We start from the raw sequence: 16,307 nt of genomic DNA on the forward strand, positions 1-16,307 counted from the left end.
AGAACATAAGAAAAGGAAAGGCATCCTGTAATAGCAAGCTGCCATCTTGTGAAGTTTCTGGCTGCTGCCATTGTTTCAGTTGATGCATTCGTATGCGGTCTGTGAATACTAGAGAATTGCTGTTATGTGAATCCACTATGCAATATTGTCTGCGTATTTGTTTTTTCCAATCTGAGTGTATTGCGCATTTTAATTGCTGCTTTTTTGAAAACATCTTAATTCTCTGCACAAAGAACCTTTTTTGCGTGCACATTGATATATGGTAATTTAGTTGCAGTTTAATAAACTTTCTGACACATTTCTTACAATGTATCTAAACAAACCAAACTAGCCACATTACAACTGGCATAAAATTAGGACGTCACCACTTGAGGTACAACGCACGGTGTCTTATTCACCATTGAGTATTGAGGCAAGGTGCCCGCCTAAAATTTATGACCCAAAAATTCACTGTCTGTTTCATTTACAGGCATCTATGGGCAGAAGGAGTAGTTTTTGTTTCTTGCTTCGCCCATAAGCATTTACACAATGCGAATCTCGAAAGGAGAGGAGCACGGAAACGACGCGATTGTGAAGTGATGCCACACGCCAGTGCTGGTACTCCACATCGCAAAATCCTTCGGCACAGAATTGTTCAATTTTGCAAGCAACTTGTTCAGCGCGGGATAATATTGCAATTACGGAACGATATAAAATAACACTAAAACCGGCACTGGCGATAAGAAATTGTTTGTTTATATGGTAGTTTCATGGCAATATTATTTCACCTAGCACACCCTGCCATACACAATAATTTTCTAATTTCTAGTAAGTTTCTTATTCGTATACATTGTACATTGCATTTAGGTTGTAAGGATGCTGTTCTGTGACACTGCAAGCAATCTACACGCACGTCATGCCATTCAGGAATAAGGGAGATTACACCGGTGAGCGACACGTGCGCCTTCCGCAGAGTCACGGCCTCCGGCTGCGTAAACGCGACTTGATAAGGCAGAGTATATATAGTGGCACCAAGTACAGCACTGTTCGCAATCTTCTCCTCATTGGTGAGATCCGATATAGAGCAGCGGCAGAAATTATGGAACAGGGAGTTTTGTTGTCCTTACTGCTGTTTGGTGCTGCTTTGGCCACTCAGAATGGTGAGACGCTTTTTTGGCCTTCAAACTTTCCTTTGCTGAAAAAAGGTTAATAGCTGCAGCGCGAATGCGCAACAATTCGTGTAACAAGGGGAATACTTGCGCTATAGACTAAGCTGAATCTCCTCATTTTAGCAACTGCATCACTTGAAACGAACCGTCTTCACATGGTCCCACGTAAACAAAAGTGTCTCTCCTTAAGGCTTGTCGCCTGCGAAAACCAGCAGGTTATGTGGATGCCGGTATGCAACTCTAAAATAACGCTTACTTTACCATTATCTGTGCGCAGAGAAATGCGGTCGCCCTGCAGTCCAGCCCGTGCTGGAGCCCGGTGACCGAATTTTCGGGGGCCACGAAGCCATTCCTCACAGCTGGCCATGGATGGCTGGTTTGTACGACAGTAATGGTGCCGATTTCTGCGGGGGTGCTTTGATTAGCGACCAACATGTCCTTACGGCTGCCCACTGCTTCTGGTGAGTTGAACCTTTTTGTAACTAGGTACATAGCGACTCGTATGGTGGAAGCCATATGTTTTCATGACTTGGATTTCTTGAGTGCAGAGTCTGTAAAAGCCACTATTAACTATTCCTTGCAACAATGTTGCAGCAAAAAATAATAATGATCGGGTATAATTAACAGAGTATTTTCGGCGTAATACCTTTTATTTTCGGTCGCAAGTACCACTGAAAACTGTATAGCCACTGTAGAACTAATAAAAAGAGAAAGAGCCACCATGCAACCACACTTCACGGCCTTGAGATTTCCCTGGTCAACCTAAGCCCGTCAAATGAAGCTCCTATTAAACATGCGCACAAGGAAACAATCGCGCACTAAACGTTTAGAGAGATTTGTGCACTGAACATTAGGGACATTGGACTACGAAGAGAAACGTCGGGGGGACCACATAGCAGCGATATATTGAGGCAGTCACCGGTGTTCTAGGTGCTCCTACTCCCGAAATTATGCGGCCACGTTATACTGCTAGACTGATTTGAGTAAACTTGTGTTGCAATAAAACGAGTATATAACTACGGCCGGCATAGCGTGGGCGCACAGCATAAAAATAAATGGGTAAAACAAATTCCTGGTGTTATCAAGGTTCTAAGCGATGCTTTCACTCAATCAATCATCTATGATCACCGCAAGAGATGCTTCTTTTCTGGACAATATTTTGGCCTACATTGTGGGACAACTGCAAGTTTATTTCCATGAGCCATAGTTTATTGTTTGATTACATGCATAAACTCATGTTATAAGGGCACGCGGGCAGGTAAAACAGCGTCAACGGGGAGGGCTGCATCGGAGCTAGCGTAATGAACAAATTTCACCTGGTACCATGGTAACTGGTGCTGGTGCTGTCGGCCACGCAATCCAGAAAAGTTTCCGCCTAAAACACAGCTCCTTCGTAAAGTGTGCCAAAGCCACCCCACCACATTTTTTCGCGTACGGGTCACGGGACTAATACTACTTGGCCAAAATTATTGCAAAACAAATATTATCTGTTTCATGATCAGCGTCCTAACCCAAAACTGACACGAAGGCCTTACGTTTGGTTATATCACATGTCAGAGAGACTGGTTACCTTTCCAAGACGATGGATTTACTTTGCTGTCTGCGACACAACCTGTGTATCTAAATACAGAACACTATTCCGGATAAACGCTATTCCGGCTACATGAGGAGGTTTTCTTTTCATGTTGATAATTAACGACTGGTATACACCATACAAATGCTTCCAGTAATTGAAGAACGAATTGGCTTACGTCCGCTTTATCTTCTGCAACAGTTTTGCCGTGGAACTGCTTTTGTAGCATCGTGGTTCCGGTTATACTCAATAAGCTGCACAGTAGCATCTCTAAAACTAGAAACGTGAAATACAAACTGTGGTGATTACCGAGATACCTGATTTATATAATAAAATGGCAAAGACAAATATTTGTAATTTGGAAAATAAAAGCTCCTGAGTTGAACTGCTGTGAAACATAAAAACTAACCAGTCCCTCTCCTTAATATAGCAGGTGTGCACGAGAAGCTTCTCACATGTCAGTATAAATCGATAGAAAGCTCAGAGGCCCATCAACTGTGACGCAACCCTGACCCCACCCAAATTATACCCAACACAGTTGGCTGAGTTTGACCTGATCTCGAAAGAAAACCATACCAAACACACACAAGATAAAGAATCACCCTTAATCACACCAGACCTTACTTTATCGCAAAGAAATTCACCTCCACTTACGTGCCTGCTGCACCCAATGGTCCTCAGCAAATTTCAAATCGGTTGCTCATATCTGGGCATGCAGCATAGCTTATCAACGGCAGTGTCCGCGGAAACGGCACTGCGGTAAATGGGGACATGAATGACCGGCGCACCCATTTCAAACTAGCCGCTCACCTTCTGGCGTGCAGCGCAGCCAGGGAACGGCGGGGCCTCCGTCGGAGCGCTGCAGCGCACGGTTTGAAAATCTGTCCAAATTACGCAATCACAACAAGGCAGCTGCGTAACGCGAGGGAGCCAGGTTCGATTGCGACCACGGGAAGTGTGTGTTTTTCTAGGTGCGCTTGGTTCTTAGAACACCATCACAAGCCTGAACCAGGCAATGCAGGCAAAACAACCTTTCTTGACTATATAAGCCAGATAGAGCACTGACAATCGATCAGAGAAAGAAACAGTGTAAAAGGTATCTTAGTGTGTGTATTGCTATATTTGTTATACCTTATGTATGGGCAGTTTCTACAAAATCAGTGTGGTCGTTGTCCAACGAAATCCTCGGTTTTTTGTTCTGTATTGCTGAAGTTTCTGTACCTTGGGGAGACACGTTTGTAAACATAGGATATCGGCGTTCCCACTGCAATCCCAAAGAGTGGTAGAGCTTCATGAAATTGTCTATAGTTTGTGCAGCCATTGATGTGCGATATCACTAACGCCCTGTAGCCGTTGCGCACCCAACCTTTTTGACTCGTTCCAACTTCCTTACAACACTCTTTATCCGTTCGTCAGCAGCTGCTAATTCAAGATACCGTTATCTGGGTTCTCTTAAGTCGCAATACCTTTCTTTTGATAATTTCATACGCCACGCTTCAGTACGGTGCGCCTTAGGCGCGCGTGTAGCGGCTTTGCTAAGGACGTCCAAATTTCTAATAACCTAACCATTTTGAGTTATTATGTATGGAGTGCACTCAAGTGATTTCCACGCGCCTTTGGCGAAGCCTTCATTTGCTACAAATCTGCAGTGCTGAAAAACTGCGGTGTATTCGCCGAGATGGGGAAAAGTTGCCAATTCTTCAACCACGCACAACGCACGCTTACTTCTGTGCGAAGCTGCCCTTTGTTCATTCAGACGAAGAACCCATACTATCCCATTGCTTATAACTGGTGATCACTGGTTCATTTTCACAGAATGATATGCGCTTATCCTTTACCTTTTGCGAATGAAGTAGGAATAAAAATTTACATACATTTATCCACACACAGAGGCGCACGAGCCTAACCGGGCGCCACACATGTCTTGCACTGTTAAAGACCGAACCCCGTAGTTAGCAGGGAAAGCAGTGCTTCCGCATTTATTTATCTAAAAAAGTGCGTGCCAGTATGCGAACTTCACACGGCAAATGACAAAGTAACCTTGAAGAACGCACTATATTAGCCTCAACAATGAAGCAAAAAATTGTAGTTCATTCCTCTGTCACAGGAATCGATAAAACATGAAAGTGAACTGCGCAGTGAAATCTGCAGCTAAGCATGATTTGCGGGTCGGCGGCTATTTTGTTGGTGTGCTTGGCGAGTTCGTCATTTCGTGACGGATATGGCGTCAGTGCAATCTTGGTGTATCCCGTGATAAAACGCTTTCGTGTTAAACTATAGAAGTCAAAAATGAACAACCCTCAGTATAGCGTACTTTGTGGTCCTAAAGGTTGCTTCCCCGCAAGAAGACCCTCTTTACGGGGGTGCACCCTTTATAAGGCGCTTCCTTCGTTGTGCTGGCGTCATATCCGTGACGGATATGACGTTACTGAAATGTTTCTGTATCTCGGAATAACACACTTATGTGCTAATATCAAAAGGAATCATATTATCTCTCAAAACTTGCCGGCACCTGCTTTTTGATGGAATGGAAGGTAACTACCGTATAGCGCATGCAGGGCATACTTAAGTAGCTTTACTGCAAAGGTTAACTGTATGGCTTATGCAACGGGATCCCATGCCTCGACTGAAACAAACAGGCCATACAGTAAGGCACACATGGTACATATCGCGTTATACGATTTTGAGGAAAAAGTGCACTAATTCAATAAAGTGACTCTTTCAGAACAATATTTTTCTTGATCACGGGAGTGTGTAAAGTGAAGGCTGACAAAAAAGACGTTTATAGACCAGAAGCCGTATTTCAAAAGCTGAGGACTCAGTAAAAATCGCCTGATTTTAGATAATTGTCGAGTAATGCGTGGCATTCTTACACTGTTTTTGATACATTGCATGTTTCTTACAGACACGATTAGCTATGAGTAGACAAATTGTTTGGGTTACATTGCTGGTTTCAAGTTTTGTCTTGTTAATTTTTTTCCGATTATATAATATCCATTATAATAACATTTGCTTTTTTAGCTAATTGTGTACTATTCCCGAGATGCAAGGCGTAGTGCTGAATTTGCCCTTCGCGATTTCTTTACTGCAATTTGAACGTTCTTCCCTGCATTTTAGGTTTTGTGATCGTATTTTGGAGGCGAAGTCTAATACGGGTATTTCCGATTTGATCAGTTGATTTTTCTAAGGATACATTATTTCTTATACTTTCTCTTCTTTTGGCTTTAAAAATGCCGTTGGGTCAGCTATCTTCATTACTCTATCAAAGCGATAAAATGTGTTACTTCTTTAATTATGCATCTTAGTCGAGATTCAGAGAGTTCCACGGCCTGCATCTTTTCGCAGTTATTATTCTTATTTCCAGTGTTGTTTTGCGGAGGTCTTTATTTTCGCGGTCGTTTTTTTTTGATAAGATGCGTAGGACATATGTTTGTTTTTATTTTGTCCGTTCATTTTTGTTTAGTTTAGATGTGTTGTTTTTGTTCTTTTCTGGTCTTGAAATATTTCGTTCGACCAATTACCTCAATTTACGCTATTATACCGATTGAATGTGTTACCAATATCAACAATACATTTTTGTAGAAATTGTTGGCATTACCTGCTCGAGGATGAGGCGGTGTTCAGCAAGAAATGTTACGCATTAAATTTATTTCAAATATGCAACCTCCATTTTCCCTAGCCGTTTACGGCACACTATGTAAGACGTCTTTGTGTACCTTCAGCCATAATTTTTACGAGGAGCTACGATTGGTTGATTTCAATTGCAGGTATGCACCACAACCTACACTAAGTTTGCGAACAACAGTTAATTGTTTGATATAAACAGTATCGACTGCGTCACAACGACATTCTGCTTGCTTTGAGGCTTGCACAACTCAAAATAAAGATTTTCGGGGCAGAAGAATTTTTGAATTTGTCTGTAAGTTAAAACAAAACCTTTGTACATATGGTAATTGGGTTTTTGAACTGTGGCCATTAAAATATGAACTATCTATTCTGTCTCTCCAGTCCAGAAAGAGATACCAACTTCACTGTGCATCTGGGGTCACACAAACGCTCCACAAGAGACCCAAGTGAATCTGTACACAAGGTCAAAGAAGTCTGCGTTCACCCTCAGTATCCTTGCGATCGAGTGAGTGACTCCATTTTATTACTTCATATATGGCCGAAAGATAACATGAGAGTTAAAAAGAATGGCGCAAAATGGCAAACAATTTGTAATCTAAAACAAATACAAACCTTGCTGACCTATTATTCTGCGCAGATAGCTCTTGCGCTACTCGATATTAAATTATCTTAAAATTGGGTAAAAGGTTTCTTTCTGGGGCTGTAGCTTAGGCTCTTCTATACAAAGACTTTTTTTTTAATCTAGGAAGCGACAGTTCGTCGCTGTACGAGCACGTGTGTTTTCAGTGAAACCCTCAGTACGCAATGGCGGATAGATCTATATACCGTTAAAACTGGATATAACAAAGCTGACAAAAAATGTGCAATTATTCGTGCCACCCAGGCATTCGTTACATGCAGGTTTCCAGTTAAAGCTCGCATGAAGGGTGCATAAACGAAACCAAAGTGCTAGACATCAGTGATGGGGAATTACCTCTTAAGGATTCATTTACAGTGATAAACTGCGTGTTTTGGGCCTGCTCCTTTGCCACACACTTAGTCACTACACGGAATTTTAAAGAAGCAAGGTCACTCACCCCGTCTTTTGAAACATAGCTGAAGTATCACTTATACTTATCCAAGAAGCATTTATTTGATCCTACAAAAAATCAGAGGATGTGGCGGGCACGAAGTTGCCCTAATAACGCAATGCATACCACATACAGTGAACTCCCGTTAAGTGGAACTAGAAGGGACCATGATAATTTGGTCGTTTTATAAGAAGTTCGTCTTATAAGAAGCCCACCCGAAAAAAAAAGAATCTGCAACTCACCCAGCTGCGTGCAAATTTCTTCCTTCAAGAAGGGGAAGGAAGAAGATTTACAATGGGTTAAAAATGCAAAAAGCAATTATTTCACTGCTTAACTTCATAAAAAATTGTCTTCAAGTGTTTCTGCCTCGTTTTATTCAGTCCAAGCAGCGACGGAGAGGGTACAACACCCGCTACCTCAAGGGGCAACGCAGCAGAGACAGAGAGGGAACTCTTCCCTTTCACGGCGGTGACGCGGTGCCACTCGCGACGAGAACCAACGCGAACTCACATGCTCCCCCTGAGAAACGGCGCTGGTCAGGAGAGCTGCTACGATCGCGAACTTGAAGTCCCTGTCGTCACTTTTTTGTAGCGTGAACGACACTGGCCGAGGTTGATAAGCTTCACGTGTCTCCTGTAGAGACGTGCTGCGCATGCGCGTGGAGCAATGACGTCACACGGCGCACAAAACGTTGCTCGCTGCCCGGCGTCTCTCACGCACCCCACGCGCCCAGCGGCTTCACCGACCTCCGTTCCGCACGTGACGCCCCGGTCCACTTGATAATCATGCGAGGGGTGCCCGGTGTGGAACGGATGGCTCGTGCGTCGCAGCAACACCGGCGTACGCCCGTGGACCAGCTTAGCTCTGGGGGGATTGGTGACGCTGCGCCGGAAACGCTTGATAAATATACATGCGTCACATAACACGTATGCCTTGTGTGTGCCATCGTAGCAGCAGTGAGCGTAATAATCAAGCTACACCTAGACAACCCGAAAAACCAAAAATAACCATCTGAATCTTAGCTCACGCTACGTATATCCTGGCACAGCCGAGGTAAGCCGCTGCTAATTTTTTATTTTTTTTCCTTTCTCGTTGAGGGCCTTTCTCCTCGAGAACAGAGCGGCCACAAAACTCACCAGCTCTTTTTTTCTTTTCTTTGCTGCTAGATCTACGGGTTAAAGGGTAGGAGAAGTGGTAGCTCTATGCTCTGTATTTTTTCCGCTCCCTTAATTTCTTCCCTTCGCTTTGCGCTGTTTTTGTTTACTTTGCATTCTTTTGGTCACGTGCATGCCTGGACAGCTCCCGCGCAGGCTGCCATGTTCGCAACCCAGAATCGCCAGCAGTGGTGGTCACTCCGAACCTTGTTCGTCTTAACCGAAGAGTAGGTGCAAGACTGTTCGTCTTTGGGGGATTTATTTTTCATTGGGTCTAGGGAAAACCAAACAAACGCTCACAGTTTGTTTGGCATAAGTGAGAATTCGCCTTAACCTAGTTTGTCTTACTTCGCTGTAAACTTTAAAAAAATTAAAGCCTCTCCATATTGCTCTCGTTTGGCGCCCAGAAGAGTACCACCAACCAGGTTTTCCCAAGATTTTTCGGAACTACGGAAGTGGATGGTCCGCCATTGTTTTGTTTCCATCGCTTCTTCCACCTACCCCGCGACCACGCTATCACATGGAGCTGCGATATTATTTTGCTGCGGAAGCTGAGCTGAGTTCCCATCCATGGCGCATCCGTCCTCCGCACTGTGAACATGATCGATGGATTTATCCCTTTCACCGTTTTCCTCGAGCTACAAAAGCAGAAGTGTCCGCGCGATGGTGAATGTGCTTCCACACAAACTTACTTCCGAAACCGCGTCATCAGACGAATCAGCCATCCGGGCACACCGGTGCACGTATTGTTATTAGGCAGCAACGAAAGCCGCTTTAGAGGGCCCAAAAGTGTTGGGAAAGCACTTACGAGCACGCGCATTTAGCTTTCGTGGGGGTTCCCGGCAAGAGCGAAAAAAAAAGGAAGGCAGACAACGAAAGCAAAACGTTTGCCGAGCTCGGTGGAACGGAACTTGGCGGAAATGCTGCTCACGTGATCGAAGTACCTTCAAACCAGCCGAGGACGTGATTTAGAAGCTTCAATTTACACCAGGCATTGCTCTTCTTTTACTATCGCGCCTCGTAGAAATGCGATTTTTGCAGTGGAGCTGCGATTGCCATTTTCGCCGGGACTTCTGGTATTGTTCGTCTTATCCGCTATGCAAGGAAGCACTAGATATTGCAGGGGCACCATGGAGAAATGTAGATAAATTATTAGACTGCATTAAAGTTTACTTCTACGTCGACTCAATCCCAGCATGAAATTGATTGCTTTGCCATTTTTGAAGGAATGGCAATTACAATGCCCGCAATTTTTAACTTCAATCAGTCGTCAAGGTTTTATACGGAAAACACATGCTCACAAAAAATCATTCGCAACTCCTGGAGTTTTTAGCTATAACAAAATGATTGTTTAGTCGGCAACATAAACGCAGAAAATTTTCTCAGCCGGCAAAAGGAATCATTTTCACCTGTAATCTAAAAGAAAGAATTTGAGGCCACAAACCTTAGTTATTCCGGCAGCATATGAAAGACAGCAAGAAACGCTGAACGCGATGGTCGTCTACTAGCAAAACTCTGGGCACCTTCCAATTTTTTGTCACCCTAAATAAGTACGTGTTTGAATAGCTCATACAAACAAGCGTGGTTTGTTTGCAGTACTTGTCTAAACTGCACGCCATGCAATACCGTAAAAATGGAGTATTGCTTTATTCCAGTTTAAAGTGGATTGGCAGTCTATTTTGAAACTCTAATTAATTTCTAACATAACAATTGCGCTGTCCACTCACTTGAGAGGAGATCCTGCAGTGGTGGGGTTTCTCATGCAGGCGCATAAAACGCACGTAGGTCGTATTTCAGCGGGCATTAATCACCTGAAAGTATTGCACTCCCAATGGAATGCTTGCTCCCTAGTTGTCGTTTGCCGTCCACTAGGCAAGTATCCAATTCTGCCATTCCTTGCGTCTTGCGCATTTGTGCCTCCTTTCACTAGGCTTAATTGGGAATGATTCGCATGCAAGGGTTTCCACTTCATTGTGTAGCACTGGTGGAGCAAATTTTGGCGTGACCTTCCTTGTGGTGATGCATATTCACGACTAGACATGGAAAGGACTGCTGTGAACACGAAAGCTAGCAATGGAATACATTCTTTCGGCTAATACATCAGTGTTGATGAATAAATGTGTAAGAAAATATTTGGGGCCCGCTAGCCAGTATACTCCACCTGGAGATAAATAAATACATAGCAACCATTAACAAAGTTGTGTTATATATTATATTAAAATATTCCTTCGTTCTAAAATCGTCAAACATAATAGTATGGCTGCGTCAGGCTGTCACCCATGGTAGCTTTTAAAATTTCTTGTGATATTGTCGTCCCATGTAAAGCATAAAAAGAACATTAAACTGCACTTGCTGCTCCGAAGAAACCATAATTGATTGGTTTTATTTTTCTGTATTTTCCCGCTTCAATTCATAGAAGAAAAGGCGCTGGCCTCATATAAATGACATCGCCATCATTACACTCCGGGAGAGAGTGAACTTCTCCGACGCCATATTTCCAGTATGTCTTCCCAGTAATCGCGAAGCACTACCAGTGGGATCAACGTACCACGTCGCAGGTTGGGGATCAGTCACATGTAAGTGGTGCCTAATCGGCAACAATGCTTAATTTAATGGCACACGAAAACTTGTGCAGAGCCTGCTTTGCTTCGTGCTTTTAGTATATCCTCCTAAGACGCCCGTTGAACGTATAGCACATTAAGATTCAGGCGCTTCGTAAGCAATATGGGCTGCAAGCAAAGCCGAAACAGTCTTTCCAAGCTACAGTAGATGCAGGTGGCGTCTACTGTTGGTGTTTTATTTAAATGTAATTGTGAGGTGGCACTCATACCAACAAACAAAAATGCCGCTTTTTAGTCGGGAGGTATTATATCGACGCCACCAAGGAAATCCGTTCTGATGTACGTGAAAATACTGTGATGCTCTCGAATTTCCATGCCAATAAACAAAAATGGCTTTTTTAGTCCGGAGGTTTTATATCAACGCCTCAAAGGAACGCCATTCTCATGTGCCTAAAAATACTATGATGCTCTAGAATTTTTTCACGAGCTCATAAAAGACAAAGGTTTCTTACTCCACCGCTATTTCTTCCTTCACTTTTATATTTTCTTCATTTCACGCGCTTATTCTATGTGCACCAAATTGTACCTAAGGACAATGTTGACTCTTTGTGATTACGTTTACAGAACTCATTATTTTAATTTACTCATTTCCTCTACACACATTAGGGGTTATTTTGTGCAAATGAATAATAAAAAAATCTCTTTAGATACCGCCGATGCCTCTACTCACGAAATTTTTCAGAGGTTTGCGTCAATGAGGGCAAGCAGCACCGATTCCATGTTGTTTCTTTCGTGCTAGGCTCCCTTTTCCCTGAAATGTTTCAAAATATAAGGCTTGAGATTTCAAAATATAAGACACAAGCCTTCATGGCTTGCCAAGCAAAAGTTCTTTAGTGCTGTCAATTTGAGCTTCCCTGGGACGAACTACTTCACTCGGCATTTACCGGTGAAGGGAATAATCTGCTCAACAACGCAGATGTTTGGTGAGCGCGGCAGAGTGAGGCAGTTGTTTCTAATGATGCCAAGAAAAGGAGGGACTTCCCTTGGCCGATTGGCTTCTTCATCTTCTTCAGAAACAGTGAGGCAGACACACACCCACACACACACAGCGAACGCACACACAACCTACACACACACGCACACGCACGCAGACGCACGTACGCACGCGTGCACGCAAACACACACACACACACAACACAACACAACGCAGACACACAACACATACAGACCCACTGTCTATGGCATCCTGTTTCAGGGCTTGTAAACAACTTAGCCGCAGTGTGCAATATATTGCACATGTGGTAACTTTTCAGGGAAACATCATAGAAAACAAAAAAATGGACGAAATGTCGCTGTACTCTGGTAAATTCAATTGTTCAATAAATACAACGTTATGTCTCGCGTCTTAGGAGGATACAAAATACGTTCCAGCTTCCAACATCCCACATTCAAGTATGGCCCCACCCAAGCACGTAATCATCTCGTCAAAAAATAAAAGCACAAACTTGTGCTCGCATTTTTACTGAAGGCTACAAACACATTGCCTCTAATGTAACTAAAAATATCCGTGATTCATGCGATACAGCGAAAGAGATCACTGGAGGTAAGTATCAGATGTTCGTCGCTTACGACTAACTGACAGACTGGCTGGTCACTAGCAATTCGTCAGCGTGGCCATCCGAGTGACGGTAAAGAGTGACAGACAGACTGACTGACTGGCTGCGGACCTTTTACCTGAGGTTAGCCTACAAGGCAAGATATTTAAAGCCCGCAGTGTGCGTGGTTGGCATGGCACTGCGGCTTCTGTTTTATTGTGTTGTCATAGAACTATACAGAGAGACCATCCGCTTATTACATGTATCATAATTCTCTCAGGAAATACAAAAGCGACGTCTTGTCCAAGGAATGACCTAAGAACGAATGTGAACCTTGCATTACCCGCTGAACCAGTGCGAAGCCGTCGGTGATAGCTTCATGAAGTGCGCCTTGTTAGGGAGCAGCATAGTTGTACCAACTAGTAGGCAGAATAATTAGGTAATCCTCAACTTGGTGATGCGTAAATTCTGGCACACAAAAAGCACTCCAGAGAGCCCCCCCCAGTGGTGTCATATGCGCGGTTGAAAGAGCGGGGAACTCTTTCTTTAGGAGACCTGCGACTGTAAAAAAAGTGCCAGCACGGTAATGAATCAGACAGTCCCTAAACTGGAAGATACATTCTCCAACGCATGCCAGATAAGAGACAAATTCAAAGTTGAAATCCAATGGCGCTACATTAAAGCTGTGGTTTGAATTCAGAGCATGTTGGTAAATTGTAGAAGGCTGAATATCAAATTTCCTCCGCAGTCAGGCTTTAGCGCCCTAAGACTTTCATTCGTGGCGATCATGCACGAATGACTGTGGGGACCGTATTTTTGATTACAAAACAATCTCATTGCGGCGGCTAGAAAGTTGCACGCGTTCAAACCTCACCTTGATTGATTGAAGCAAGCAGCGCGTTTTGTTGGCGGCGTTTGTCACTTACAATGAAGTTGAATAATTCCAAAGATGACAAATATAATTTAAAATATGGCACTACTTGCTTCTACTTTTCATTTTCAAAATCAATCTCTGACGTAAAGCGAAACAGAATTGCTGGTTTTCAGTTTTGGCGTAAGTGTCTCAAGTGGCCTGATTATCAAGCATTTTCTTTTTGTCACAGCAACTATCAAGAAGGAAAATCCATCCGAACTAAAACAAGCCTTGGTAGAAGAGATACCCTGTTCGAAACGGATACGTAACAGAGAGAGATTTATCTGTGCCCGTGGTGTTACTGGAATTCATCGACGAGTGAGTATCCTTTTCGGTAGTTGCACTACCGTGATTAGTGTACTCTAGCTGACCCAACCACCTCCATTTGGTGAGAAGTGCCTGCGCAAATAAACTAGCTCTGGTAAGCTACACGATAAACATGCGTTTCCATACGACACATCGGTGACAATTGCTTAGTGTTGATTCCTAATGAAATGATCAATTCCCTGCGCACAAGGGAAGTGCACACGTAGAGCTGCGAAGGCAGACCGTTATACGAGACCAAGTCAGTTTGACGTCTAGGATTATCTTAAATAAAAAACACGCACACGTGATGAAATGCGCACACATGTGCACAAGGAAATAACACCAATTTTTTGAGCTATGGTAGCCTTTGCCTAACCTAATTATTCGCAATGACAATAATGTGATAATATTACTTTAGAGCCCTCATTGCTCTGTAATTTCTCATTTTGTCATTATTCCAAAAAACTCACTTAAGCTACCTATGATTTCTACAGAGGGATTAAGGATAAACCTTATCTAATTTAAATTATATGGAAACGTAAAAAGAAGGAAAGTATGCCCGAATATATTTCACTAGATTCTGTCCCATACATTTTCTCTTTTTAATACCTTAAATTATGTATTCAGCCTTGTACAGTGTCTTGATAATGCGAAGCTCACAATCTCATTTCCGACTTTCTAGGGCGACAGCGGCGGACCAGTGGTTCACGGCCAAAATGGGACTTGGACCGTGTTTGGACTCGTTCACTCGGGTGTGAGGTTCTTCAAAAATCTTGGTGAACAATCATCGACAGAAACAAGAGTTTCGCACTACGTCAGCAATTTTATACAGCCTTATTTGAACGGGAATGCGTCGAAGCTGAACATTTGTGGTATCTAGCAGCACAACTTGATAAGCGTCTCGGAAGTTTTTCCCTGCAATTTTTATATACAAGTTTTGCTTATATATGCCTCCATTTTCTGTGGCCAGATAAAAGCACTTTAAACAAAACTTAAGCTATATTTGGCCTGTTTCCAGTAATCTCTATACAGCGGCCCTAAGATGTCTACAGCCGGGAAGCTGATATTATTTGAGAATAAAAGTCATTCCTGCGTATATATTAATTTATTTGCTTCCACGCAATGCTTCAGTTGGTATGGCATCAAACCAATCCTTTCCTTGCAGGCGTCTTTCAGTGCCCTTATACAATTCAAAAGCAAAAAATGGGATTTAGCAAGAAACAGGCCTGGCTAATCATTTATTATGATAAAGGCAAAAAACTAGCTGCAGCCGATACTGAAAACTTTCATCGTCGATGCGTATCTTGCTGCCAGAAAGCCTACAACCAATGTGATAGAAAGATATATCTCCTTCCTTGAAGCAGAATTAGAACTAGCGTCTGTAAAAGTCGCCACGCTCGGCTGAGAATGTTGCAAATAAGTGACTACAATTCCCGCCGACGCTTCCTTGAATATATGGCGTGCGCTGAACACCGCCTACAAATCCCCCGCAAAAATCATGTAAAGCCGTTTTCACCGTTGCGTGGCTGTTCATGTCAACTCTATTCGCTTTGTCCGTACATTGTCACGTAGACAACAATCGGGGGGGGGGGGGGGGGGTTGTGAAAGCTAATTTTTTGAGCGACCTTCCATCCCGCTATAAACTAGCAGAAAATACAAGCGTAGAAGCAGCAGTCAACAAAATGGCATGCCCGGGCGAGCTTCCGCGATTTGAATGCCATGGCGTTTGCCCTACTACCATTTATCACTCCTCCATGTTTTTTCGAAAGGATGGAATAATTTTGAGAACACTGCCGGTCTTAGAAGGGCACTATAGTGTCGTGTCTGAACAGTGGAACACCATTCGGCCTTGAGGATTGTACAGTCTAGTTTACTGTTATAGAGAATAAGACGGTGTGCTTCACAAGGTCTTTTCGCGAGGGGGCTCAGGTGTGAAGATCGCGGAAGGGTGTGCCTCGAACGTTTGGTCGTCCGCATGAGGGGAGGCACTCAATTCGCATTCAAATGGGCTTCGGGGTGCATTTAGCCAATGTCGGAAATAAATTTTCGAATTATTTGGAACAGTAGACCGCACTGTACGGACAGCCAGAGATTGCAAGTAATTTACTATGTAATTGTAAGCCACACGTCGTTAAAATAGAAAAGGGCTTTACAAAAACCACTGTACACATTTTAAGAGTTGGGTAATCAATGTGGAAAGGAAACAAAACAATCTAAATATACCATAGTGGTAAAACAGCGCGCGAAAAACCAAGACAGTCAGAAGAGGACAACAACACAAGCGCTGTTGTTGTCCTGTTCTTTCTGTCTTGGTATTTTCGCGCTGTTTACCAATGTGAATCTCTACCAACTGGCTCAGT

The 16,307-nt window shown here is 43.3% G+C and overlaps 1 protein-coding gene across 1 annotated transcript; it reads left to right on the plus strand.

Moving 5' to 3' along the window:
• Positions 1-1,047: 1,047 nt before the first annotated feature.
• On the plus strand, positions 1,048-15,501 carry LOC144144696 (chymotrypsinogen B-like). Its single transcript, XM_077676226.1, has 6 exons — positions 1,048-1,139; positions 1,426-1,609; positions 6,730-6,853; positions 10,989-11,148; positions 13,832-13,959; positions 14,630-15,501. Exons 1-6 carry the CDS (start codon positions 1,079-1,081, stop codon positions 14,825-14,827), a joined length of 855 nt encoding a protein of 284 aa, XP_077532352.1. The 5' UTR covers positions 1,048-1,078; the 3' UTR covers positions 14,828-15,501.
• The last annotated feature ends 806 nt before the right edge of the window (positions 15,502-16,307 follow it).

This window comes from Haemaphysalis longicornis, unplaced genomic scaffold (genome assembly GCF_048455015.1).
Source record: "Haemaphysalis longicornis isolate Haplotype H1 unplaced genomic scaffold, Haemaphysalis longicornis Haplotype H1 scaffold_7, whole genome shotgun sequence".
NCBI classification, from domain to species: Eukaryota; Metazoa; Arthropoda; class Arachnida; order Ixodida; family Ixodidae; genus Haemaphysalis; species Haemaphysalis longicornis.

What these genes read in the sequence shown, in the direction of transcription:
- LOC144144696 (XM_077676226.1), top strand. Translation starts at nt 1,079, where the DNA reads ATGGAACAGGGAGTTTTGTTGTCCTTACTGCTGTTTGGTGCTGCTTTG. An exon ending in CTCAGTATCCTTGCGATCGA is followed by an intron (nt 6,854 to 10,988) that starts GTGAGTGACTCC and finishes TTCAATTCATAG; the next exon opens with AAGAAAAGGCGCTGGCCTCA. An exon ending in AGGTTGGGGATCAGTCACAT is followed by an intron (nt 11,149 to 13,831) that starts GTAAGTGGTGCC and finishes TTTTTGTCACAG; the next exon opens with CAACTATCAAGAAGGAAAAT.